This window comes from Petromyzon marinus, chromosome 7 (genome assembly GCF_048934315.1).
Source record: "Petromyzon marinus isolate PM22_M1 ecotype Great Lakes invasive population chromosome 7, UKy_Petmar_22M1.pri1.0, whole genome shotgun sequence".
Classification (NCBI taxonomy): domain Eukaryota; kingdom Metazoa; phylum Chordata; class Hyperoartia; order Petromyzontiformes; family Petromyzontidae; genus Petromyzon; species Petromyzon marinus.
In genome coordinates this window covers 14,970,186-14,996,665 of record NC_133673.1, presented here as the reverse complement: position 1 = coordinate 14,996,665, position 26,480 = coordinate 14,970,186, and the positions used below count along the sequence as shown (strand labels likewise).

Here is a 26,480-nt window from a genome sequence, read left to right as displayed (position 1 = left end):
ATCTTGTATCATCACATCCTGTATCATCATATATTGTATCATCACATCCTGTATCATCACATCTTGTATCATATCGATGGACGTTCCTTCGTCATATCCACTGCTGGTCGAAGGCCTCCTCCCCACACCGTGCCGCTCGTGGGGGCTGTTTGACCATACTTCACCAGGCTGATCAAAGCAGGCTTAGTGAAGGTGAAAGCCCTGGCAGGACCGATTCAGATCTCACTCCGTCACCGACGGAGCCGGGGGGGGGGGGGGGGGGGGCGACGGCACGAGCAGAGGGAGCCGACACTGACTCACTCACACATCATACACTGACTCACTCACACAATGCACTGACTCACTCACACATCATACACTGACTCACTCACACATCATGCACTGACTCACTCACACATCATACACTGACTCACTCACACATCATGCACTGACTCACTCACACATCATACACTGACTCACTCACACAATGCACTGACTCACTCACACATCATACACTGACTCACTCACACATCATGCACTGACTCACTCACACATCATACACTGACTCACTCACACAATGCACTGACTCACTCACACATCATACACTGACTCACCCACATCATACACTGACTCACTCACACATCATACACTGACTCACTCACACCATGCACTCACTCACACATTATGCACTGACTCACTCACACATCATACACTGACTCACTCACACACACATCATACACTGACTCACTCACACATCATGCACTGACTCACTCACACATCATACACTGACTCACTCACACATCATACACTGACTCACTCACACCATGCACTGACTCACTCACACATCATGCACTGACTCACTCACACATCATACACTGACTCACTCACACATCATACACTGACTCACTCACACATCATACACTGACTCACTCACACATCATATACTGACTCACTCACACATCATACACTGACTCACACATCATACACTGACTCACTCACACCATGCACTGACTCACTCACACATCATACACTGACTCACTCACACCATACACTGACTCACTCGCACCATGCACTGACTCACTCACACACCATGCACTGACTCACTTACACATCATACACTGACTCACACATCATACACTGATTTAAAGCTTTCGTGACTGCAATGATTCATCTTCTTTGGTTCTTTCGGTAAAGTCACGAAAGAACCAAAGAAGATCATACACTGACTCACTCACACATGATACACTGACTCACTCACACATCATACACTGACTCACTCACACCATGCACTGACTCACTCACACATCATACACTGACTCACTCACACCATACACTGACTCACTCACACCATGCACTGACTCACTCACACACCATGCACTGACTCGCTCACACATCATACACTAACTCATTCACACATCATACAATGACTCACTCACACCATGCACTGACTCACTCACACATCATACACTGACTCACACATCATACACTGACTCACTCACACCATGCACTGACTCACTCACACATCATACACTGACTCACTCACACCATACACTGACTCACTCACACCATGCACTGACTCGCTCACACATCATACACTGACTCACTCACACCATGCACTGACTCACTCACACACCATGCACTGACTCGCTCATCATGCGCTTACTCACTCACACATCATACACTCGCACAACCACTGACCCATTCACTCATCATACACAGGTTCACTCACATCGTGCGCTGACTCACACATCATACACTCACTCAACCTAATACTGACTCGCATATCATACGTTGACTCGCACATCATACGCTGACTCGCACATCATACACTCACTCACACTGCTGCTGACTCACTCACACATCATACACTGGGAGTGTCGTGCTGCCAGCTATGGCTGCAGGTTTTGTCGTACGTGTTATGTGTATCGTTTATTGTTAAATTCAAAATCACAGTTCATATGATTACTGTTGTTACATTGTTTTTGTAGCTTAATTTTGCTCTGGTTGTGGTGTAATAGTTTTCTGCAATGTAGATTAATATTTTGTTTGTTGCGGTTGCACCCGACTTAAGAGCCGCATGGCTCACAGGGCTATACCTAATGAATGAAACTTGAAACTGATATCTGCAGAGACCGGAAATCAAACCTCAAGTGGATTGGGTCCGCAGCATCGTGCAGTGCGCTAGTTACTGGGCCACCGCTTCCCGTCGTATCTTTCACAACGTTGATGAGAAATTCGGGTTGATCTGTTATAGATCCTGAACTAGCATCAAAGTTTGTACCTGTAAGGTGATGGAAAATAAACAAGAGCTGCTGCTATTCCTTGCTGTAGTTTCCGTTATTAACCATTCGTAACCCGCTGCACCATTCTCAATCCATTGCCGGATAAAGGCCTCTGCTTGTGTACGCGTCACGAGGGTTGGTTGACCATACTTCACCACGGTGGTCAGTGCGGGCTGGGAACGGAGGAATTGGGGCGGTGGGTGGGGGCAAGGATCGGTTCAGATATCACTCGCCACTGACGTTCGCCGTGGCTGGTAAAGGCACTCAAGTTGCCGAGTTGATGGCACGGCGCGCTAACCCACAACGTTAGCGCTCCACCCATATAGGGTATATATATACTGCACAGTATATAATTTACAATTAGCTCGACAGTATACGTATGAATGGTATTTACCCAGCCTCTCTGCTGCCACCACGCTCCACTTCTCTCCAATGCTCATATCCTCCGCTCCAGACTCAGGGAAGCATCGGCAACAAACGTGTGATCAGTGGAGAGGGAGGGAGGCCTTTCTCTGCTGAGCTGCAGCACCCACGTTGAGGCCTCGGATTTACCACCAGGCTGACCGATGATTCGTCTCAATACATTCCGGCCTCAACAGCACCACGGCACACCACATACTGTAGGTCCTTAATAAAGGGTTTGCTTTGGGGTTATTTTCGGGGTGGGAGGGGGGTGAGTTAGATCGCGTTAATATGAATGGGTCGTTAAACCCGCCACCACCCGACACAGCCAATCAGTAAGGTTTGTCACGTAAACGATAAACGTGGCGATCAGTTACGAGTACAGCACGCCAGGTTGTGTGTTGGAGAGTAAACCCACAACGTTTACAATTCTGGTACGATGCTTCGCTGGTGACAACAACAGCAACAACAGCAGCCAACTTCATCAGGCGACAGCCAGAATTGTGAAGAAGTCTTCCCTTGTCGGCCTTCAATCGTGAAGTAAAGATGGTGCCATCGCTTGTGGGCCTATCAGGTTGGAACACGAGAGAGGTGGAGGGCTTAATGTAGTCATGTAAGTTACAATGGATCGCGTTAATCTGAGAATGTGCTGTTATTGCTAGGGTTCTTCACAGTTAGTCAACCTCACATAATGTGTGTCCATTCTTACGTCAACGTAATGGACGTGCATCATGTTGATCTAAGCATATGCACTGTAGGTCACCTCCGATTAGCACGGTTGGCTGCGTACGGTGCGAAAGACGTCTGAAGTTCAACACAAGTTCAACAACGCATCTCTCCTCCTGCCCCTTCCTCCCACCGCCTCTTGAAGCCGACATCGTTACCTTTCTGCTCATTTCAATAAATTGAATTCGTTATTATCTATAACGCATGTATGCAGGGGAAGGACATCAACTTACAACTTCGGTAGGTACTGTTTGTTGCTGGCCTCGTGGCGTTTTTTTTATTTTGTGTGTGGGGGGTGGGGGGGCATGTAGCATTTATAAGATCCGACATCTCCTCTCTCGTCGTCACTGTTATCCTCCCCCCGCACCTCCGATGAGCACGGTTAGTACGTACGGTGCGAAAGAAGTTCAACATACATACTCAGATGGATTTCCTTCCTTCGTGGTCAAGTCCAGACTTTAAGATCCCACCGCTTCCCCCCCACCCCCCCGACTACGATCTCGATTTCCGACCTTTCCTACGGCTCGTGTCCTCCAACTTCCTCATGGCGTCAGTCTCTCATTGAGATCAAGAAGGCCAATGGGTCATCAATGGCCAGCGGTCGTTAATGGCAACACAAGGAGCCATCGCTGCCTTCCTTTGCCCGACACCTCAGGACAGTGCATCTAAACTGGACCCAACGGGTGACCAACGTAGAAGGAATAAAAACAAAGTTTGTGCATAGAAGAAGACGACCTGTTTGGAAGGGGCCGGAAGGAGAGGAAGACCTAACAGATAACGGTCTGACGACGACATGAGAGACTGATGCCAGAATATTGGCGCAAGGCAGAGGAAAGTGGAAACAAGTGACGAAATGTGCAGTGGACACCTCCTACGGGCTATCCGCCCAAGGATCGTGATGATGATGACGACAACAAAGACGAGGACACTGGTCCTGCACAGGCCAGAGGAGACAAATTACGCATCTCGTCGGAGCTTAGAAACTCAGCTGAGGTAGAGCCATGCGAGTACCTGGCTGGGTGACTGAGCATACAGGGCCGGTGCTGGAGGTGGCAGTGCCGATGTCTCAAGGGTCCTCCCAGGCGAAGCCAAAAATACTCATTCGTGGAATTGGCCAGAAAAATAAATTAATTAAAATGCATGCGTTCATACACGTACAGACATAACAGAAATTAATCAATGTTCTTTATTTAACCAACTGGAAATTCCCTTTGAGACTCGCGTGATTCGAAATACCTCGGTATGTCTCGGAGGCGATGTGGTCAATTTAAAATGTTGCCGTGGACTCGAGGATTGTGTTAAAACAAATATATAATGAGATATGTTTTGCTGCATTTGTTTTGCTTTCACCTCCACAACGTCCACAGTTATCCCTGCAAATGCCGTCCTCTCGTGTTGCCCGTTATCGACGAAGCATAAATGTGCATACATTGTTCCACCGCGTGACAGTCGACGCAAAAGTACTGCATTGGAAGCGATAGTATGCACTGCGTTATCATACAACCACATGGATCACATTGTTCCTCTTAAATACGCCGTCATGTGCAAACACTGCAATCTTTACGTGCGCAATATATCTATAACTTAAAGCAAAAATGCAAACAGCTGGAGTTGTGATCTGTATCGCCTGTATTATTCTCGTGACGAGGAAGATCTCAGTGATGATGATGATGCTGCTGCCGTGTGTAATGGACGTGTGAATGGGAGCATAGGAGAGGGTTTTTTTTTTGTGAATCGAGGCTTTTTTCCTAATCACAGCAGCCACCACCCCTCCTCCTCCACTCCAAATCCCGTGAATGCCCTCTCAACAGTGCAGACCCATTTAACAACCACAACAACAACACGCCGCGTACGATTTTAATTAATACGTTTTATGCGCGCGTGTGCCATTATTTGACGGAGTGACGCGTTTTAATGTGTATGAATGCAAAAGCCTCTCCCGCTACACGGCGACACAACCTCTCATGGCGCGCGAGTCGCAGCCCTCCACGCTCTCTCCTCTCTCCTTGCTGCTCCCCTCCAGCAATCCCCCACGCTGCTTGCCTCAACTCAGAACCCTCGCCTCCATCTCTCTGAGCACCCCCACCGATCCCTCGAACCCTCACCACCCCGCCTCGACCTCGCAACTCCCTTTGAACTCCCGCAGTAATGGTTGACACACACACACACCAGTCACCTTCCAGTAAAACGTGTAACGTTGGTCCAACGTTCCGTGTTTACTGGGCTCGGCATTGGCGTAGTCGCGACGCTATCGGCTCTGGAGGTGCGGCAATCAGGTCAGGCGGGGCCCCGACATTTGATCCGTCTCTCGCACGGTCGCACCTTGCCTTACCCACATCGTTACGTTCACGGTCTCGAACGTTTAACGCTGTAGGGGCGCTCCGTCTTTAGAAACAAATCTCATGGTGGTTGTCAAGGGGGCTCCAATTCGTGGCTTGGGCCATCAGGGATGGCACCCCCTGCCCCCAAGCTCGTTACGCGACCGGGGCTTTGGAGGCAAGGGTTGGTGGATCGTGTAGATTTGTGGAACTCCCAAACGTCTCTGGGCTGAGAGGTGGCTAGGGAGTGGCAGTAGGGGTTCATGAACCCGTCTGTGTAGGCTATTGAGTGTTACCCGCCTCACAATTGTGATGTGGGTTATCCAGGTACAGTACTCCACTTTTTTATCACGCAAATCAAAGCACCCCTTAAATAAAATTTGAATTGTTCAAATGTGCCAATGTAGGACCCTTCTGAATAGATCGTGAGACTGTGAGAATTTCGTGGATAAATAAACTACATTGCAATCATTGCCATAGTTTCAAAGAGCTCGCGAAAAACTCAACACGGACAACCCCTCCTTCCCGACTGTAAACTTCCACGAATCTTATGGCAGACGTAAATACCTGACGGGCAAGCGGAAACCCTCCGGAGCGCGACTCCGGTCACCCACAACAGAACCACGAAGCGTGCAGACGACTCGATGCTCGATTCACGAAATACGGAGGAGGAGGAGGCATCTTGACAGAGACGCACTCTTGCCAGTGCCGGATCAATCTAGTGCGGGGCCTGTAGCATATGTTATAAAGGGGCCCTATTTTTTTTGTTAAAACACATAAATATTAAAGCACCAATTTTTAACTCGCATAGTAAAGTAAATTGTACTTTTTCATTTACTATACAGCCAGATAATACGACAAAAATCGCTAACCTTAAACACCCAGTCGTTCATAAAAGTTGAAGGCAGTATAGTGCTATAGCAATGGAGCGAGTGCAGAATCACTGAACCGGAATTGACAGCTTGAAAGCATTTAGCGCGGGGCCCTTGAAAGTGCGGGGAACGTAGCTACTACTACTACTACATGTGTAGCTACTCTACATGTGTAGCTACTCTACATGTGTAGCTACTCTACATGTGTAGCTACTACTACATGTGTAGCTACTACTACATGTGTAGCTACTACTACATGTGTAGCTACTACTACTACTACATGTGTAGCTACTACTACATGTGTAGCTACTACTACTACATGTGTAGCTACTACTACTACATGTGTAGCTACTACTACATGTGTAGCTACACATGTAGTAGTAGTACTACATGTGTACTACATGTGTAGCTACTACTACTACTACATGTGTAGCTACAACTACTACATGTGTAGCTACTACTACTACATGTGTAGCTACTACTACTACATGTGTAGCTACTACTACATGTGTAGCTACTACTACTACATGTGTAGCTACTACTACTACATGTGTAGCTACTACTACTACTACATGTGTAGCTACTACTACTACACGTATAGCTACAACTACATGTGTAGCTACTACTACTACAAGTGTAGCTACTATTACTACACGTGTAGCTACTACTACTACATGTGTAGCTACTACTACTACATGTGTAGCTACTACTACATGTGTAGCTACTACTACACGTGTAGCTACTACTACTACTACATGTGTAGCTACTACTACTACAAGTGTAGCTACTACTACTACATGTGTAGCTACTACTACTACATGTGTAGCTACTACTACATGTGTAGCTACTACTACAAGTGTAGCTACTACTACTACATGTGTAGCTACTACTACATGTGTAGCTACTACTACTACACGTATAGCTACTACTACATGTGTAGCTACTACTACTACAAGTGTAGCTACTATTACTACACGTGTAGCTACTACTACTACATGTGTAGCTACTACTACTACATGTGTAGCTACTACTACTACTACTACATGTGTAGCTACTACTACACGTGTAGCTACTACTACTACATGTGCAGCTACTACTACATGTGTAGCTACTACTACTACAAGTGTAGCTACTATTACTACACGTGTAGCTACTACTACTAGTGTAGCTACTATTACTACATGTGTAACTACTACTACACGTATAGCTACTACTACATGTGTAGCTACTACTACTACACGTATAGCTACTACTACTACATGTGTAGCTACTACTACTACATGTGTAGCTACTACTACATGTGTAGCTACTACTACTACATATGTAGCTACTACTACTACACGTATAGCTACTACTACTACAAGTGTAGCCACTACTACTACACGTATAGCTACTACTACTACATGTGTAGCTACTACTACATGTATAGCTACTACTACTACATGTGTAGCTACTACTACAAGTGTAGCTACTATTACTACACGTGTAGCTACTACTACTACATGTGTAGCTACTACTACATGTGTAGCTACTACTACTACATGTATAGCTACTACTACTACTACAAGTGTAGCTACTACTACAAGTGTAGCTACTACTACATGTGTAGCTACTACTACATGTGTAGCTACTACTACTACTACATGTGTAGCTACTACTACTACAAGTGTAGCTACTACTACATGTGTAGCTACTACTACACGTGTAGCTACTACTACTACAAGTGTAGCTACTACTACATGTGTAGCTACTACTACATGTGTAGCTACTACTACTACATGTGTAGCTACTACTACTACATGTGTAGCTACTACTACATGTGTAGCTACTACTACTACAAGTGTAGCTACTACTACTACTACATGTGTAGCTACTACTACAAGTGTAGCTACTATTACTACATGTGTAACTACTACTACACGTGTAGCTACTATTACTACACGTGTAGCTACTACTACATGTGTAGCTACTACTACATGTGTAGCTACTACTACTACAAGTGTAGCTACTATTACTACATGTGTAGCTACTACTACATGTGTAGCTACTACTACATGTGTAGCTACTACTACTACATGTGTAGCTACTACTACACGTATAGCTACTACTACATGTGTAGCTACTACTACTACATGTGTAGCTACTACTACTACAAGTGTAGCTACTATTACTACATGTGTAGCTACTACTACTACATATGTAGCTACTACTACAAGTGTAGCTACTATTACTACACGTGTAGCTACTACTACTACTACATATGTAGCTGCTTGTGCTACGAGGATCATCCGGCACTGACTCTTGCTCAACCGCCGCACTGCTGCAACATCAGCCATACGAAAACGATGAGTAATTGTTTAATGCTCGAACGAGTTATTTTGTAACACACGATAATTTTCACGCTGTACATTGAGCTTGCCAAATGTACAATCAGCACTGATGCGTGCTCGTTAGTTTTAAGTCATCAATTACATAAAAGCTTCAGTGATGCAATTATATATCTGTATCGGTTTACTTTGCAAACATCAGTATTGGAATAAGTCCTGTTTACACAATTGTAATAACCACAACAAACTAAACACGTTCATCTACAACACTGTCTTCAAAAGAAAGGGTACGTAATAGGTGACGACGTTTCAGCACGTTTGGCTACGTACAGTGTGAAAGAAGTTCAACATACATACGCTCGGGCAATGACCCTTCTTAGAATAATTTTAATTTAATTTTATATAATGTAATTAATGCAAATTGCACCCCACAATGCTTTCACAGTACGTTACATATGTATGAGGGCCAAATCCTATACATAGCTACTTCCAAGCAAATGAAAAACCCTCAGAAACTAAACCTCAATAAACAGGTAAAGATACGGCACCAAAACAAAAGGTGGAACCGACAAAAACAGTGACGACAGGACAAAGATAAGCCCATTAATGATCCACATCCCAGAGCACAGTGCCAAACATGTCGCACAAGCCAGAAAACCTTCACAGCAGGGCCGGTCGGAGTGCCCAAAAAGTTACGGCTAATTTAGACCAAATCGGTCAAATGAATCATATGGCGGGACCCCGGGTCCCGCAAAAATCAGGTCAATAATTATTATTTTTCAGTCCGCCCCACTACGTGATCCCGACAGCAACGCGCCGCCCGCCCAGACTCGCCGCGCCAACAAGCGCCAGCAGCAGGCGGCGATCAACACGATGGGCGCCACCCCACCGGCCAAACGCGAGCCCCGGGGGGCGTCCGCCGCCCTCCGGTCAGCCGTCGTCCATCCTCGGCTTCCTTGCCAAGGCGAGCCCCGCCGCCGCCCGCAGGCAGTGAATTTAACGTGTTTGTGTAATTTTTCAACTTTTTACGAAACTTAGTGTCCCCGAGTAGCTCTCGACGAGGCCAATCGATTGACGCTAGTTGTTTTGTCGGTAAGGCAGCAAGACTCGTGTCGCTACGCGGTTTTTCCCACCCCGGGGCAGTGATGGCACCCCGGGGTCCCGCCAATTGCTTCAAATGTCCAAAAAGTGATTTACTGATTCAGAGGGATGAGTAGGGAATTGCAAAGGAGAAATTCGAAAAGACACCACGAGGCCGTGCGGCTTTGTACCGTATTTAGCACGGATGTGGATAAATGAGAGAGGAGGACATTCGAAATGTGGAAATCCCAGGCAACATTTCACGGCGTCGGCCCAACGGTTCCAAGCACAGGCCAACATGGGCCCCAAGGTCTGCACGTTTCACGGGGAGGTTTGGTTACAATTATGCCGGTGGCGGCATCGAATGGAGAGACATCGGTGGCTCGGAAAGAGAGAGCGAGCGAGCGAGCAGGAAGTTCTCGAGTGGGTTCAAAGGGAGCAGCGAATGATCAAATTGGAACAATTCAGAAGAGGCGAAAACAACTGGATTGAGAAAGATCGTCAGAGTCGCCGGCCTTCTGGGGGAAAGATGTTTGGGAAACATCCCACACGTAGGAGAAGGAAGGCACTGCCTCTCAACTTTGAGAATGAAGGTCGAGATGACCAACTTGAATAGGAAAGGGCCATATCGGATAGGTTAGGATTTGCCAACCAAACTAATAAAGAATACATAAAAAAAGAAATCGAATTAGGTCAACAAACAACAAAAAACGCTCAATATTTCGCGATGCCGCGATGCACGAGACCCGGATTGCCTTTCGGGGTCGTCCATAAATGACGTCACGCGATTTTGGACGATTTTTGACCCCCCCTTCGTCACACGGCGTTACAAAAAGTCAGACCCCCCCCCCTCAGATATGACGTCACAAAGCTCTGCCCCCCCCTCCCCCCCCAAAAATATATAAAACATGCTTCAAATCGCTTTAAACTATTGTCTTTGTAGTGCGTATTTAATGTGGCGTTGCACTGCGATGTTGTAGGAGAAAACATTTATTAAAAAGTCTATTTAATTAAGTAGAACGTGTTGTCTATATTTATTTAAACTTGCGGATTTTGATGTGACGTCACATTTCTCAACCCCCCCCTTGTCACACATCGTCACAAATGTCTGACCCCCCACCCCCCTAGGTGCGTGACGTCATTTATGGACGGCCCCTTAATAAATAACGTCAAGAAGTAGCCCTTAAGGAGCCGCACGTTTTGCTGACCCCTGAGATACGGGAAATGGGAATCTTGAGACGTGAACACCACGTGGAGGTGTGTAGTTTAATAAACAACTGCTTACGGTGTTCCAAACGCTATAGTTTATATGTATATATACACACACCATGCACAGGCGCACACACACGCACACGTAAAAATAAACATCGGGAAACGCGATTATCGTATACAGTGAGGCGAGATTGAACTTTGAGTTGTTATCATTTGGTTGGACGTCACAAAGTCTTTGACATTGTCCCAGTAAGCGACTTTGGGCCAACGTTGCTTACTGCTGAGTCAGAAATAAAAACTAATCACCCTACAATCTCGTAAAAAAAGAAAAATCGCCGTTGGCTTTGCTCTCATTACAAAAATCCACAAAATGTGACCAGTTACCCGGTTATTTTTAATCATAACCACACACAGTCAAGTGTAGCGGCATCCCAGAGTAAATGAAACACTTTGAACAAATCTTCTTAGGTCGGGCATGTGCCAAAGATTGAGCAACACGGGCACATAAAAATAACTTGCTTTCATAATTTTAAATATAAAATGTTGCAATCGTGAGCGAGCAATTTTCCAATGCTGTTTGTTGTTGTTGTCAGAGCTGTTGTGAGGTAAACAGTTGTTGTTTAAACATCGAGTGTGAGGATGAACTTCGCTCCGAACCATAAAGAAAGGTTGGCAGCTATGTTGCATTTACGTATTTTAATTATAGCACGTCCACGAGTAAGCTGTAAATGCGCGTTAAATCGTAAGGGATTTTTAACGTAAACATTTATTTTTGGTGCCCCCCACCCCCTCATTTCACCCCCCCCCCCCTCCTCGTCCCTTTTTGGCGGGAAAACCCTCAACCGGGGCGCGCCCCTTTTATATTTCCCAGCGCGCGCAAGCAGCGCGAGCCACTCCGCGCGTTCCCATTGGTCGACGTGGCCCGTACGACCCCTCGCGCGTCACCCCCCCTCTCGGCGACCAATGGCAGCAGAAGGGGACGCGCGAGCGGGGCGTCGCGTCGCGCACCTGCACTGGGAAATCAAATCGCGTGACGGAAACGGCCATGGCGTTCACGGACTGCGAGTACCTGGAGTACCTGACCCCGTTCTTCTTTTACTTTGGCGTGGCCGCCTTCGCCTACTGTTTCCTCAAGCTCGCCATAACCATCCTGGGCGGCTTCAGAGTTCACGTGCTGGGACGCCTGCTCGGCCCGGCTGTCGACGTGACCAAGTTCGGACGCTGGGCCGGTGGGTTTCTGACGCTCTCGGCCTCGCCGCCCGGGGTGTCTCTCGCCCGGTATAGGCGGCTAGTCGAGGACGCTGGGCACTTGCCGGGTTAGGCCTCTGCGGGTTTTTCTTGCCCGGGTGGACCTTAACGAATGAACCTCCCTCTCAGGAATGGCTCCACGGTCTCCTTTGATTCATCTCGTCAGTGCCGTCGTTTGCAAGTGTCCTTTTCACTGTCGCGTCTGTGTCGTCTGTCTAGTTTGTATTGTCTGGCTTGTTTTGTACTGTTTCGTTCGTAGTTTTCTGCAGTCTCGATTGCAGTGGCTGTTAAGTGCCATTGATTAAATTGTCTACCTCCTTCCTCCCTGGTGTCAATGCTTCACTGTCATGGCTCGTGCTGTCAAAGTTTGTTCAGTTCGTTCCGACCAGTGTCCAAAAACATTAGCATAAATATTGCATTCATCAGAACATGTTTTTCTGCATGTACACGTGTATGCCCATGGCGATAACGTGTTGTAATAAATCGTGGTGTCAATGTCCATGAAGTGGCCTCCACGCCTGCAGACGTTTCCGTGTGTGACAGCTGACATAAACGTACGATTTTAATTATTGTAACCGGGGGGGTGGGGGGATTATAAAGACTAATCTATTGTTGGTAGGCAGCTTAGTCTTAAGTTGAAGACCAATATTTTGTTTGAAATGTATAAGTTGTATTCGAATACTGTGTTTGAAACAAGGTGGGCTGATGCTGGGGTAGATAATTGGAATGTCAACTTTGACCGTTTCCGTAGCAAGTGCACACACTTGCGCAAGATTGTGGCTGGTTGCATAAAACGCGTTAAATAAAGTTGACCTGAGTGTGTAAGTTAAAGTACTGTGAGGTTAAGAAGTGTAGGGGGAGGGGGGGACATAACCCTCCAGTAACATGAAACTGTAATTGGAGAATGCTGGTGACCTGTAATGATGAGTGTGTGGTTGATGGAACAAGAGTCTGATTTGTCCACTAACTCATTCGGTCGATTAGAAAGGACAAGACAAGGTCGTCAAAATGAAGTCCTCGTTTGTTGGCTTGATTTGTTTTTTTTGTATTATCACCAAATGCTAATTTAGTTTAAAAAAACGCAGAAAAAATTGTTAACCTTGAACATTTTGATGGGAGGGAGCTTTTGCAATGACATCTGTTCACATATCAGGTGTTGTTGAAAGCAGACCCATAGATCGAAAACAGACCCGTCGAAACCAGACCGACACATTCGTCTGGAGTTGCGCAAGAGCCACACAATGTGGTGCTTCCATTTCCCGTTCCACACAGAGATTTCCCTCAAGTACGCAACATTTTTGTATTGCGCCCATAGGCGCACGTCGCTGTACGCGGTGCCACCATTTCTCCTTCAGCACTTTACGTATGCACGAGTTTAGCGTTTTGGAATATGGACTCTAGGAAACTGTTGTGGTGGGCTTGGTTGGTGCCTTTCCATCCACAATTCAATTATACAAATTACAAACAGTGTTTTGTTTGTGCCTAACGTCCGTTGGTACCTTTGTGTATTGTGTTTGTTGTGTGTTACATCCCTATACAGTACCTGGATTTAATCGGCCTTTTGGTTGCTTTCATTTTGTCAATTTGAGCTGTCTGGATTTTCACTGAATCTTTGCAACTGTAAGAACATTTCCCATCGTTATTGAGACCGATGGTCGAAAACAACAAGCAAAATGCTTTGATTAGTACACAATGTTCCTTTTCAGCAGATCTCTATTAAAATATACTATTGGCTGTAATATAATACATATGTATGGCTGTAATACAATAACTATATATGGAACATCAAATTAGTAACCCATTTTTTCTGTTTACATTTTATCAAAATACTCTTGCTTATTATAAGCACTTGTTGCATATTGCCATATGTCTATCCCAATAATTTACTGGTCAAGGTTACCCCCATTCGATCAACAGAAAATACACAAGTAAAAATCTTGAGAAAAATTCAACGATATTGCGTTTGTTAAATACAATTATTAGTTCATATGCTGTAGTTATATCACAGTTCAGGATTATTGACTTCCCTTAATGCTTGGATTTAGTGAATTCCAAGGATAATCTTTGAAGATTTTTGGAATAAGACCTCTTTTAGCTGTGAACTTATTGTCCATGCTCTATGGACAACTGAACCTTATGGCAGTACCCCGGGGTACCATAGTACCCCGGCCCTCGCATAATGTCCGTGATGGAGTCATTTTGAGTCTGTTGATGGTCGGCGATGCGGCAGTCGACCTCTCTTCGGCGAGCTGTACACGTTGCACCACTACGGTGCGTACGAGCGTTCAGGGTTTCAGCGCAATCGTCCCCGCTGGATTTCGACATCGCGGAATAGCACTGATTTCGGATTGATTGGTACCCCAGTCGCGGAGTTGAAGTACACCCCTGGAAAAAAATAGTGTCCCAGAAATAACATATTTTAATTTCCTCGGCAATTTTGTATTATTTGGTACCCCGGGGTACCGCCATAAGGATCATATACTCCTTTCCCTTGATTTGAGTAGATTTTTCCTAGACCATATCAAAGAGTGATTCATTTTTTAAATTTCAATTATCCCTAAGCAGGAGCCTTGTTGAGGATGTTTACGGTACATACATTATGTTAATGTATTGCAGTGCACATTTGGTGATTTTGCTTTCTACTGAGGTTACAATTACAATATCCATCTGATAACGCAAGATGTTTGCATTCATGTTTATTGCCAGTGTTCATTGTGGCGCGGTATAAGTTTGGTTTGAGATAGTACACACGCATCAATATTGTTTGCTGGCATGTGTACGAAATAGGTGGAGTAGATGAATTTCAATGATTAAGAACACGTGTTTAGACTGAGTCCTGTAAATGACTGCAGTAACCAGAAAGCGCATGTTTTTGGGGGCTCACCATTTAAGTGCCATCTGGTGGTAAAACTGGAAAGAAGTAAAATCCGAATGTAAAAACCTGTTTGTCAAGTCACATTTTACTGCGCGTCTGCATGGAGACAAGTGCTGGGTGCTACCGGAATGGCATGCAAACACCACAATGCCACTCTGGATGATTCCTGCAGAAATCACAATTTCGCATTGGGGAATTACAATTCAAAATCTATCTTCACTTGTTAAAATTATTCTAACAGAGATTCTGCCGGAGAAAGAATAGTCAACATGCATTTTATTTTAATGGAGACAAAGTAATGACCATTGATAATAATTATTTTTGTGCATTGGAATTACCCAGTAGATCCATATAAATTTCAATGACTAGTTCTGAGTACAGTATATTAAAATGAATAGGGATTCTTTGACAGTCTAATAAACGTTCAGTAAAGAATCCTCATTTAATATCAATGGTGATTCCAGAGACCCATGTTTGTTGTCTGAATGCTATGTCGGAATTAGTGTGGAATCGGGCCGTTTCCATAATTATGATTGAAACATTAGTTAGGTTCAAACTTGATTTGAAGCTTTCGTGACTGCAGGAGTTGCTCTCTATTTTATTTATTTTCTTTCTACGTGACTTTACCGAAAGAACCAAACAGATTAGTTAGGTTATCGGTCATATGTTTATATGCCGATTCCAACCCCCATTGATGCTCCCTTCTTGCCTCAAGGCCAAGCTTGATTCCACTCAGCCTGCCCTGACACTCCATTGAATTCCATATTCTGCCAGGCAATTTCTAAACTTTAGAAAACAATCCAAATCATTTTTACAGATTAGCCCCTTAGGGGCTCTGTAGGGAAACCACCCATCCAACTTGATCCCTCAGTGCCATTTCGTCAGTATAAAAAGTGTCTTCTAGGTGCATAATAATCTTTTCCATCCCCAAACGGGAGCTTTACTATCTGCGAGTAAGTAGAGTTGTCTCGTAGAGTAGTTTACAGGTCGTTTTAGCTGCTGTGTAAATATTTTTTACTGCCAGGAGTGGGTTATTTGCGTTACTGTACACTCCCTGGGTGGCTGTCATTTTCTAGTGAAAAAATTTGAGCATCCGCTACTGTTTTTGACTTTTTCACAAACGTGTTCTGCAAGCGAGTGTTGCACGGCGTGCGGAGGCCTCGCAACTTGGTGTGAAGAGAGGTCCGACGCGACGGTCCGCAGGAACAGCCAGGTACGAGCGCATTTCCCCGCAAAATAGCGCTTCCTGAGAAATCGCGAATCCCCAAGTAATGCGGCAGCAGACGGGACCGCGCGGCGGTCAAGCGTTTCATCTGCCGGGGCCCAAGGTGCCCACGATTGCTTGCGCCAGGGAGATTTGCCACCCCCACCCCCCTTCCAAGGTGCCGGTGAGACAGGCGGCCCGGAACTGTCAGGCGATCCCTGCTTGCGTCACCCAGGTGACTCGCACCAATACGGGGTGGAGTGCCGCGGAGGCTTCGAGAGTGGCCAGGAAAAGACTCTGGGCAAGAGCGATTTCAAGAGAGGCAGATCCAGGAGGAACCTGGCTCCATAAGGGGAGTCTGGTCCAAGTCTCCAATCATTTCTAGACGGTTTAGGGCCATTAAACAGGAGAGTCCACCATTATGGGCAGGTGTAGCCCTATGGTAGCTGCACTGTGTCCTGAACACTGTCTTCAGCCTGCCTTTTTAATCATTGGCTGCGTGCTTGGAGCACCTATTTACACAAAAAATGTTTTTTCTCTGTTGGTTCTAACCTCCGCAAGGAGAGTTAGAGAGCTGCAGACCCTGATGGCATTTCCACCCTATTCTTTAGGTCTTTCGGTAAAGTCACGTAGATAGAAAAATAATTAAAAAATATATATTTCTACGTGACTTTACCGAGAGACCCAAAGAGTATGAATTCCTGCAGTCGCGAAAGCTTTAAGTCGGCATTTCCACTGTTCGCAATTATCATGAAGGATAGGGCGATGCTGAGAACCTCCCCTCTGTTTATTGTAAAATTTCTGTCAGAATTCAACGTGAAGCAGGAAATTTCCCAGCTCCTTTCTGTTTGCAGGCGAAGCTAGGCCACACAGGATTGACCTCGTAAGGGCACTAAAGTTCTACCTAGAGATATACTATTCCTGGAGGGTGTTGAAACAACATTTAATTCTTTATGGTCAACTGAAGCGTTGGAGTCCGATGTCAAATCAAAGGATCGCCACCTGGGTGAATGAATGCATCCAAGAGACTTACAGGCTAAAGGCCCAGGGCCAGACTAGCAGTTGTAACGTTCATTCCATGAGGGCAATGGCCGTGTGATGGGCCAGGCGGGCAGGGGTTGCTACTTGTAGAGATTTGCAAGGCAGCAGTGTGGAGCTTCTCGCATACCTTCACAAAACACTACCACAAAGAGACACCTTGGCATCACAAAGAATGGCCGCTTTCAGCGGGGGTGTTATGTCGGCGGTCGTACCCTAGTAGCAATACCCGATAGTCATTCAGGGGGTTGTGGAAAACCTTTTTTCCCCCTCTTTTAGGGGTTCAATGGTGTCGGTGAACAACCTATGGACAAGCTAGATGTTAGTACTTACATTAAATTTGGTTTTCATAGCTGGTCACTGACACGCTCCGTTTCCCGCTCACCTTCCCCCTCCAAAAGGTTTTCCCTCTTAAAAAAAGGGGAGGGGAGGTGTGGGGGAGAATATGCTTGGCAATTGTAAATGGGTCTGAGATGGCCGTGTTCCACACATTTCGGGCCAGCTGTTTCATGGGGCGCCTCGGTTGTGGGACGTTTACTCCCTCGCCTGGTATGTAGAAGGTCGTGGGTTCGATCCCGACCCAGACACCTGTATATGTGGAGTTTGCAAATTTCTCTCCCTGTGGTCGCGTAGATTTTTCTCCGGGTCGTCCGTTTTTCCCCTCTGCATTTAGAATCAACATGCGTTAGATTATTTGTCTGCTATAAATGTCTACATGATGATAAGCCACTTAATTGAGCTATCATTTGTGGCCAGGTAGCTTCTGGAAAAGGGCTATATACCACAGTGGCCCCTACATGGCAAAAAATAATGGTATTAAACGTCTTTAATGCTTTGGTGGAAAAATTGCCCAGTGTTTCTCGGAGAGGTACGCATTTTTGACATGACCCTCTGACACTGAGCTGTGGGATAGTTACGTCACTTACGAAATGCCTCGGAGGGTCACGTGAGATGGGCGGTTTCCCCTGCACAGCCCTCAGGGGCTGATCTGTCAAAATAGTTTGATTGATTCCTTAAGTTTCTGAATTGCCTGCCGCAGGATCGGTCAGACCGTGTCGGTGACCACCTGTGAAAGCTACGTTAAACGTGAGTGCTAAAATGCAGTTTAGTATTGCCATTTCAGGCTGACTTATTAAAACCATATTCTTGGTTCTTTCGGTAAAGTCACGTTGAATGGTCGATGATGGTCATTCTGGCGAATTGCCCAATGATGCTGGATGTAATTACCAGCGAAACGTCGTACTCAAACTGTAAATGTTGTGAATTCACTCTTCAACATACCGGTGGGCTAAAGTAGTGAACTATTTGTCTTTTTTCAACGTGACACTTTTTTGCTGATTGGCCGTGTCGGGTGGTGGAGGGTTACGACACATTTATAAATAACGCGATCTAACCCAAAAACCTTTATTATGAATAATATTGGTCGCAAAAGCCTACGTGTTAAACCATTTACATTGTGTTGGTTTTCTCAGGATTCATTTGAATGGTGCAAGGTTCAGAGTTTTATTGTGCATTTGGTGTATAATTTTGCAGGTGCATAGGTTTTCGAGGACAGTCAGCTGACTAGAATGTTAAGTGATAAAAAAATGAGGTTTATCGTTTATTTATTTTAAATGTATTTTCAAACAGGGCTTGATTCGCATCTTGGAAAATGATACTTTGGTAACAAAATGCCAAACTCTCCATACCCAACAATGGGGAATGTTACCAAAATAATGTGTTTTAGCTGCTGTGTAAATATGTGAATTTAGCCCATGCCAGCATATGCATGGAGCATGCTTTGAGAGGATGGCGCTTTTGTAGTGACACATTTATTTATTGCAATTGATCATGTATTATTTTTTGTACCAAATCAACTTCATGAGTCCTTTACATTTGTACGTGACATAATCTGTGCTCATATACAAAAAAATGTTAAATCAAATCACCGCTTATTATCTGTTTGCGTCAGAAAAAGTTATGGTTTTGTTTTGTTAGTCATAGCAGTTGTCAACAGGTGAATTCATACCTGTTATGCCTGTCAACTCGATAGAATATTTTAGAGGTTGTTTTAGAAGTATTCATAACAGGAGTAAGACTTTATCTCACCAGATATAAAACCCATTGAGCCATCAAGGCCAGGATTCGTGAGTGATTGCCACCCACATTTCCTCCCCCCTCCTTTTCTTCACAGTAGTGGTGCGTTTTTGCCTTTTTTTCAGGCCAAACCCTGCAGCCAGCGTTTCGCCCGACAGTAATGTAAAAAAAACTGCAACACATTATTTTACTAGGGCCTACTGAGCTATTATAGCTGGTATTTTTTGGGTTAATTTATATACAGCTCGTTCTTTTGTTAATTTCAATTTGACATAAAATGCCGGCCCGCCGGTCCAGTGTTATTCTTAACGGTATGAACAAGAGAATCATGTTTTTGTATCAAGGTAGACAAAAAAAGCATCGTATTTTTCTTCACTGTGGGGCCTACTACATTCCGCCCTGCCTGAGGCAGTAGGTGGAGCCTTCGTTGACCAGCTATGGTGTGGAGGCAGGGCCTCAACCAAGTGGGCGTGGCCAGGGCAATCCCAGCACCACGGGGAAAACCCACCACGCACATGAATAGACCACCCAAGCCTTTGCTTTTGGTTCAGTGGCACCGTGCAAGCAGAGGGGTCGGTGAAACAATACCAATTGTTGTACTGAATTTCTACGCTCCTGCAGATATATTTGCCTGACTTCGCTAACCGACGCTGACCAGTTGAATAATCCGCCACGACCCGCGGTGGTTGTGGGGAAGCCCTCATTCAGCAGTGGATTGACAACAGGGATTGATTGATGTTTATGTGTGGAAACGGTGCAATAGGAATGCATTAACTTGGGAAGATAAAATGTGGGGCACAATGTCTGTAAACGTAAAATACTGAGATTGAACAGGACACGTTATGGATAGAAGGGATGTCCAATGGAATGGCAGCCTTAAGATGGAACATATGCAAAAGGATAACCCCAAATGGAGAAGGACCAATGACTTGGGCTCATGTGCAGGGTCATTATGGCATGTAGTTTGTGAAAGATGGTGATGTGGGGAGGGGGTGGTGGTCTTCATTCAGCAGTGGATTAATCATGTTTGCTGCTTATAACTAATATGCACTTGGCATTGCAATCATAACACATAATAACCACTTCCTTGATCATGTTTACACAGTATAGAATGTAATTTATGTATTCCTATTAGCTACATGGAAATATGCAGCATACATTGGCAGTACCTATAAAAAGTATACTTGGCAAAATAGTTTTGTAATTTTAGTAAATAGCATTTTTCATTTGTAGGAATTAATAGATTATATCCTTTGACATTTTAACATGATGAGCCATACACTTTTGTACGTACATATATATTAAAAAAACATGCTGTATGATTACCTCCCGTCTACGTAACATACAGTACCACATACCAAATATGAATCATTACGTTTTCAGGTAGGCATAACGTACACTATCGTAACATACCTTCAAAGATAAATGAATCTTTCTCCTTGCCTTCGGTACGGATGAGAGGTGAGCATTTTGGGTTGAGGCTGCCTCTCCCAAAAAAGTTGCTGCTCTGTGTCTGCGCTGGTAGGATGAGTGCGGGAGAGACCTCGCGGACTCCAGAGCGCTATTAGTCTGCCACCCACTGGTGTGAGGAAAGCGCCGTGACGGAGCCGGCGAGAGCCACCCTCTTTTGCATTGACGGCACATGCCATGAAATGACGCACGCGCTGTTTACGGCCGCTCTGCACAGCGGTCCCGCTCGCCCGTTCTATTTTTAATTTCTCTCTCGGCGGCCGTGTTATTCAAATGCAGCCCGGTTGCATTTGCTGCACGTGCGGGAATTTTTTTGTTGTTGTTGCAATACGCATAGTAATAAAAGATAAAATGAAGAAGGGAGTACTTTTTTTTTACATTAATATTTTTCGTTGCAATGAACGTCATTTGCGGTTGTGTGCGTGTGTGTTTTTTTTTTAAGAATGGAAATGGGGGGTTTGGACATTCATTCTTTGATTTGGCGTGCTCCTCGAGTGTGCCGTCCTGACGTGTTGTCTCGCTTGTCGGCGAGCTCATTGAGAAACGAGCCCTCGTGCAATCTCGCGTGCACAGTCTGCCGCCCTGTTCACCGCACCGCATGAGAGGGCTAAATGCGGCTCAAAGTGCATTAAGTAAATCATAGAGTGCGTGAGCAATGCATGCCCGTGCAATTAGCGACGGGAGTATTGGGGGTGGGAGGGATGTTTTTTTTCTCCAATTTTAGAACGTTAAAAAAACCGTGTATATTAAAATCAAAAATGTAAAGCTTTGTAAATCGTATGGTATTACACAACTGAATAACAATAAACTGTTTGCCATGGCACAAGGCAGAGTTTATTGGGGAGTGTGTATTATTATTTTTCAAAATTATTTGAACAATGTTGAATGTATGGAACAATATGACACCCTTTTTTTTTAAGTTACTGCAATGATAATTTCAGTTACTTTAATATTTAGGTGTTTGGCATTCATTTGCGATATGTTTTCCGCCCGGCCAGGCATTCATACAGATTAGCGAGCCATGTGTTTGCATGCGGAAAGCCGGCTTCTGCAGCGCAACCATTCCCATTGGCCACGAGACTGCATGGCATTAAGGATTAACATGCATGTGCGGATCAGTTAAGAGCAACCTCGCCGTTCGTTACAGAGTCATGGAGCTAAAACAAGGGGAGAAAAATCCCCCTTTTTTTCCCCCCCTGCGAGCATTACCTCACAACAGTGCGTCACATTGGTTGGCTCCAAAACGTTCAATTCCCAGAGCTAAGAAAGGCTGCAATGTGATAACTTACGTAATCAAATTACAAAGCAAGTGTGCACTTGTGTTTTTATATATATAACCGGTTGTATTATTTTAATGCAAAATTTGCACAGCTTTCATTTTGGAATAAAAGCTTATTAAATGTTGCAGTACACCATGTAAAATGGCAGGGTGTTCTGTCCTGGCCTTTCTCAATTAAGCAAAAACGATCGGTGCAGAAGCTGCTAAATTTAGAACTCTGGGTAAAAGAAAAAAGAAAGTCACGTGGGATGGGCAGTGCGCATCGCTGTTTAGCCCCAGCTCACTGCTGTCAAAACAGACCATGCGTTTATGCATCGTGCAACCATTTCAGGGATTTGCGTCATTAATATTATCTCCGTGGGTAACTGGGCATTACAAGAGAGACATTTTTTTGGCCTGTAAATGCACATTCAGTGCATTGCGTTGTTAATGCGTACCCTACGCATTAACAACGTAATAACTTCTGCATGACGCCACTCCAGAAATTAATTTAAGGGGGCCCGATTCAGCAGTGTGCTCGTGCGTGCGTGCGTGCATCGCTCCCAGGATTATTTTTTGTTGTCGCTGATAAAATGCGATGGCGCGCTACAGGGCCAATGCAAAAAAATGAACGGTTGCACGCACGGGAAAAATCTCGCCACGCAAATAATATGTGCACTCGCGCACGCTTTGCGGATACACGTAGATGTTTGCTATAAAAAAAGAGATGTGCAAAATCATTTGAATGCAGCGGCAGCGTGGCCCTGCCGAAACCAGAAGTGCGTGGGCGATGCCGCTGCAGTGGCGGCGGCGGCAGCGGCAGCGGCAACCGCAGTTCCTTGTTCTTGTTTTGTATGAACGCATTGGCTTGCGCAGGCACGTGCCGAGCTAGTGCGTCAGACCGATCCCTCCCTCAGGTGATCCTTGCTGAGCTAAAAACAGCATCGCCTTTCTGCCTGGGATCAATTCCAACCCAAGCGCTATATTTAGCCCTCGATTGAAATGGTAATATTTTTGGAGGCGCTCGCTCACTCGCCCGTGCAACGAGCAGTCGTGCGTGTACGCTGCTTACACGGAGGACACCGAGGCAGAAAAAAACGTTAAATGCATACGATGTCCTCCACCCTTATCACCATTGCTATCATCATTTAAAAAAAAATACCATAAATTTAGGCCTCGACTATTTTTTGTTTTACGCACAAGTGCACTGCTTCGTGGTCCAGGATTTGCGAAGGTGTCCTGTCATTGTGACATTAACGCCTGTCATAGTTATGCCCCCTATATATATTTTTTTGCACGGTGAATGCAATGTGCCTTTGGATAGCTGACGAGGAGGAGAGAGGGAAAAAAAAATGTTCCGTGCGTGCTGATGCGGTGCAAGGGGCGTTCAGGCGAAGTACAGCTCGTATTCACCAGAGAGAAAGTCTGGGATAAAGTGTTTCTCAAAATAGCAGTGCCTTGCAACCGGTTTTTGCACCTAGTTATTTTTAGGCTGTGAAATAGAATTGAGCAAAATGTAATAATCATAAAACTAAACATATATCTCTTTGGATGTGTGTTTGTGTATGGATACATGTTTTTGCATGCAACGCTGTGCAGAATAAATGTACGCTTTTTAATAGCAAATCACGAATTAGCTTTCCCGAGCACCTTCAAGATGCACAAGTCCTATATTTGAGCATTGCACAATGTTGGTTTGGAATTATGGAGGGAGATTTCCACATTGGGTATATTTTAAGCTGAAAGGACATATTCTGACATGTGATTGTAAGTGTCTGTCTTGTATGAATGACTGTGTCATTTGTGAGTGGCGTGCATGTTCTTTGGCTTGACCTACGATCGGTGATTCATAAAATTATTTCGAACAAAAATCTCCCAAACCTGCTGCACCGCGAGGTGACCAGGAGGTGGCAGTATGGAAAGCGAGTTCCTGAACCCAAATTTGTCTTCCTTTGAACATTGTCCTATGCGCGGATTCTCTGCTGCATTCCAGTTTAACACGTAGGCTTTTCGCGATCAATATTATCCGTGACGGAGGTTTTTTTGGGTTAGATCGCGTAAATATAAATACTGGCGAAAAGTCGTACTCGGATTGTAAATGTTGTGGCCTGGCTCCCCAACACACCGGTGTGCTGTACTAGTGACGAATTGGCCACGTTCTGTTTACGTGACAACCCTTACTAGTTGGCTGTGTGGCAGGTTTTAACGACACACATATTTACGCGATCTAACCCCAATAACAACCTCTTGGATAAATGCGTCATTAAACCCGACAGCCAATCAGGAAGGTTTATGACAAACCGTACTTTATGACCAACCTTACTAAGTGGCTGTGAGGTTTGTGGCAAACCTCACGAATTAGCTATGTCGGGTGGTGGTGGGTTTAACGACACATTTATATTTACGCAATCTAACTGAAAAACCTTTAATCTGCATTCCTCCCACGCACAAATACCCTTGAAATGAAGTCTTCCAAACATCCCATTGGAGGACCAGTGAAAACTTTCTCACTATATAATTGACAACATAATAGGTGTTTTGCTACTTTATGGATGCTCGTGAATAGCCTTGTGGCTATTGCACTGTCCTAACGAGTCGGTGCATAGTTCAGATACCACGTTTGCAGAAAGAATCAGTTCACCTGCTGTGAAATGTGTTTTGGGGTTCCAGATAAATCGTGAGCAAGAGTGCACGGCTTCTTTACTTGCAACTATCTGCAGGAGATGGATTTGCAATCATGACAAGGTAGCTCTCGCAGATTTCTACTGGGATGAGGAGATAAACTGCCATGGAGATTGGTGGTCAAGTTTCCACTTATTTGGTTCATCCCAGAATCTGATCAAAGCCATCATGCACGGGAACATCGCGGAACCAATTATTTTAAATGGCTGGCTGTTAGCCGGCAAGGGGAGAAAGTTGCAAAAAAAAAGTTTAAATGTAAAAAAATGCATCGCAGATGGGGAAACATTGCAAATCTGTTGATATTTTCCAGTATAGTATTTTATTTTTCAGGTCGTTTTGTCGGGGCGTGAAAACAGCCGAATGCAAAGGGATTATTTGACAGAAAATACGTGCTAAAAATGTTTTCAAAGTGTGATTGCCCACCTGTATCCAAGGCTGACTGCTATAAATCACTGCGTGATGCCCTTTACATTCGTGAAAAGCTAGAGGTCAAAACTAAAAATGGTTCCTTGACTTTATCCCTAATGCCACTCATCAAAGATGGATGTTCACAAAAGGCCTACCTTTTGAGAGTTATCTCAGTCGGTCCAAATTCGTCGTTGAAGATTTGAATGTAACGAATCTCAAAAATGCAATGCATATGATTCAGAATGTTGTACATAAGCCAGAAAGTGCAAAATTGAACGTCGCATTGAACAATAGCGGAGACTGCTTTTGTTGTTGGTATATATGCTGTGAAAAAGGGTTTGGTGCCTGTATGTTGTTTTTGCAAAACTCGGACATGTAACTTGATCTGCAGAACATGATCGCACTGCTGTAATGTTAAACATGGATGATAAAGGTCCCGGTGTTCATTTGATAATCGGCACTAATGGGTTTTCTCTTTCATTTTTTGTCTTATCAGTTGTCACTGGAGCCACGGATGGAATTGGAAAGGCTTATGTGGAGCAGGTAAGGTGGCCTTGTCTCTCAAATGTTGTTGTGTACCCTTTTTTTTATTCAGCAGCAGAGGTAGAATGTGAATTTGAAAGCATTAATTTGTTTTGTTCCCTTAATTTTTGTGTTGCCATGAAAACTTAAGATTCTTGCGTTTTTTCCATGTAAATAAAAAAATCGAACGGGTTGTATGTTCACGATGGACGTCGGCGTGCAGTCTTTGCCACCCGCGTTGATTTGCCACGCATATTGTACTCTCTGTACGTGTTCAGTAAATTATCACCACCGTAAACCTACAAAGTTTTTTTTTGTTTCAGTGAGTAATCATAAAGAAGTAGCATATGGTGAAAGTTATATTTATTTTCAGGTCACATGGCTGTGATTACACATGAGGCTTAAATAGGTGATGTTAAAAGAGCTTCATTTTGTCAAATAATTTGCCTTCTTGAGAGAATTAAAAAATTTGCAGGCACAATGACACTAAAAATAACTGTA

General features: G+C 44.7%; 1 protein-coding gene and 1 long non-coding RNA gene across 5 annotated transcripts in view; one reads left to right on the top strand and one right to left on the bottom strand.

The window, feature by feature from the left end:
• The window catches only part of LOC142924036 (uncharacterized), a 44,899-nt gene extending 23,700 nt beyond the window's left edge, over positions 1–21,199 (bottom strand). For 3 of the 4 annotated variants that reach the window (XR_012941179.1, XR_012941181.1, XR_012941180.1), the window contains exon 1: positions 21,053–21,199. This is a non-coding gene — a long non-coding RNA (uncharacterized LOC142924036). Of the gene's footprint in view, positions 1–13,989; positions 14,148–21,052 lie in introns of those variants that run through there. The other variant, XR_012941182.1, reaches the window with a different exon arrangement.
• Positions 12,199–26,480, top strand: part of HSD17B12 (hydroxysteroid 17-beta dehydrogenase 12) — a 34,658-nt gene continuing 20,376 nt past the window's right edge. Inside the window, exons 1-2 of the mRNA XM_032949279.2 lie at positions 12,199–12,427; positions 25,954–26,000. Of these exons, the coding sequence (XP_032805170.2) occupies positions 12,244–12,427; positions 25,954–26,000 (231 nt within the window). The 5' untranslated portion in view covers positions 12,199–12,243. The remainder of the gene's footprint in view (positions 12,428–25,953; positions 26,001–26,480) is intronic.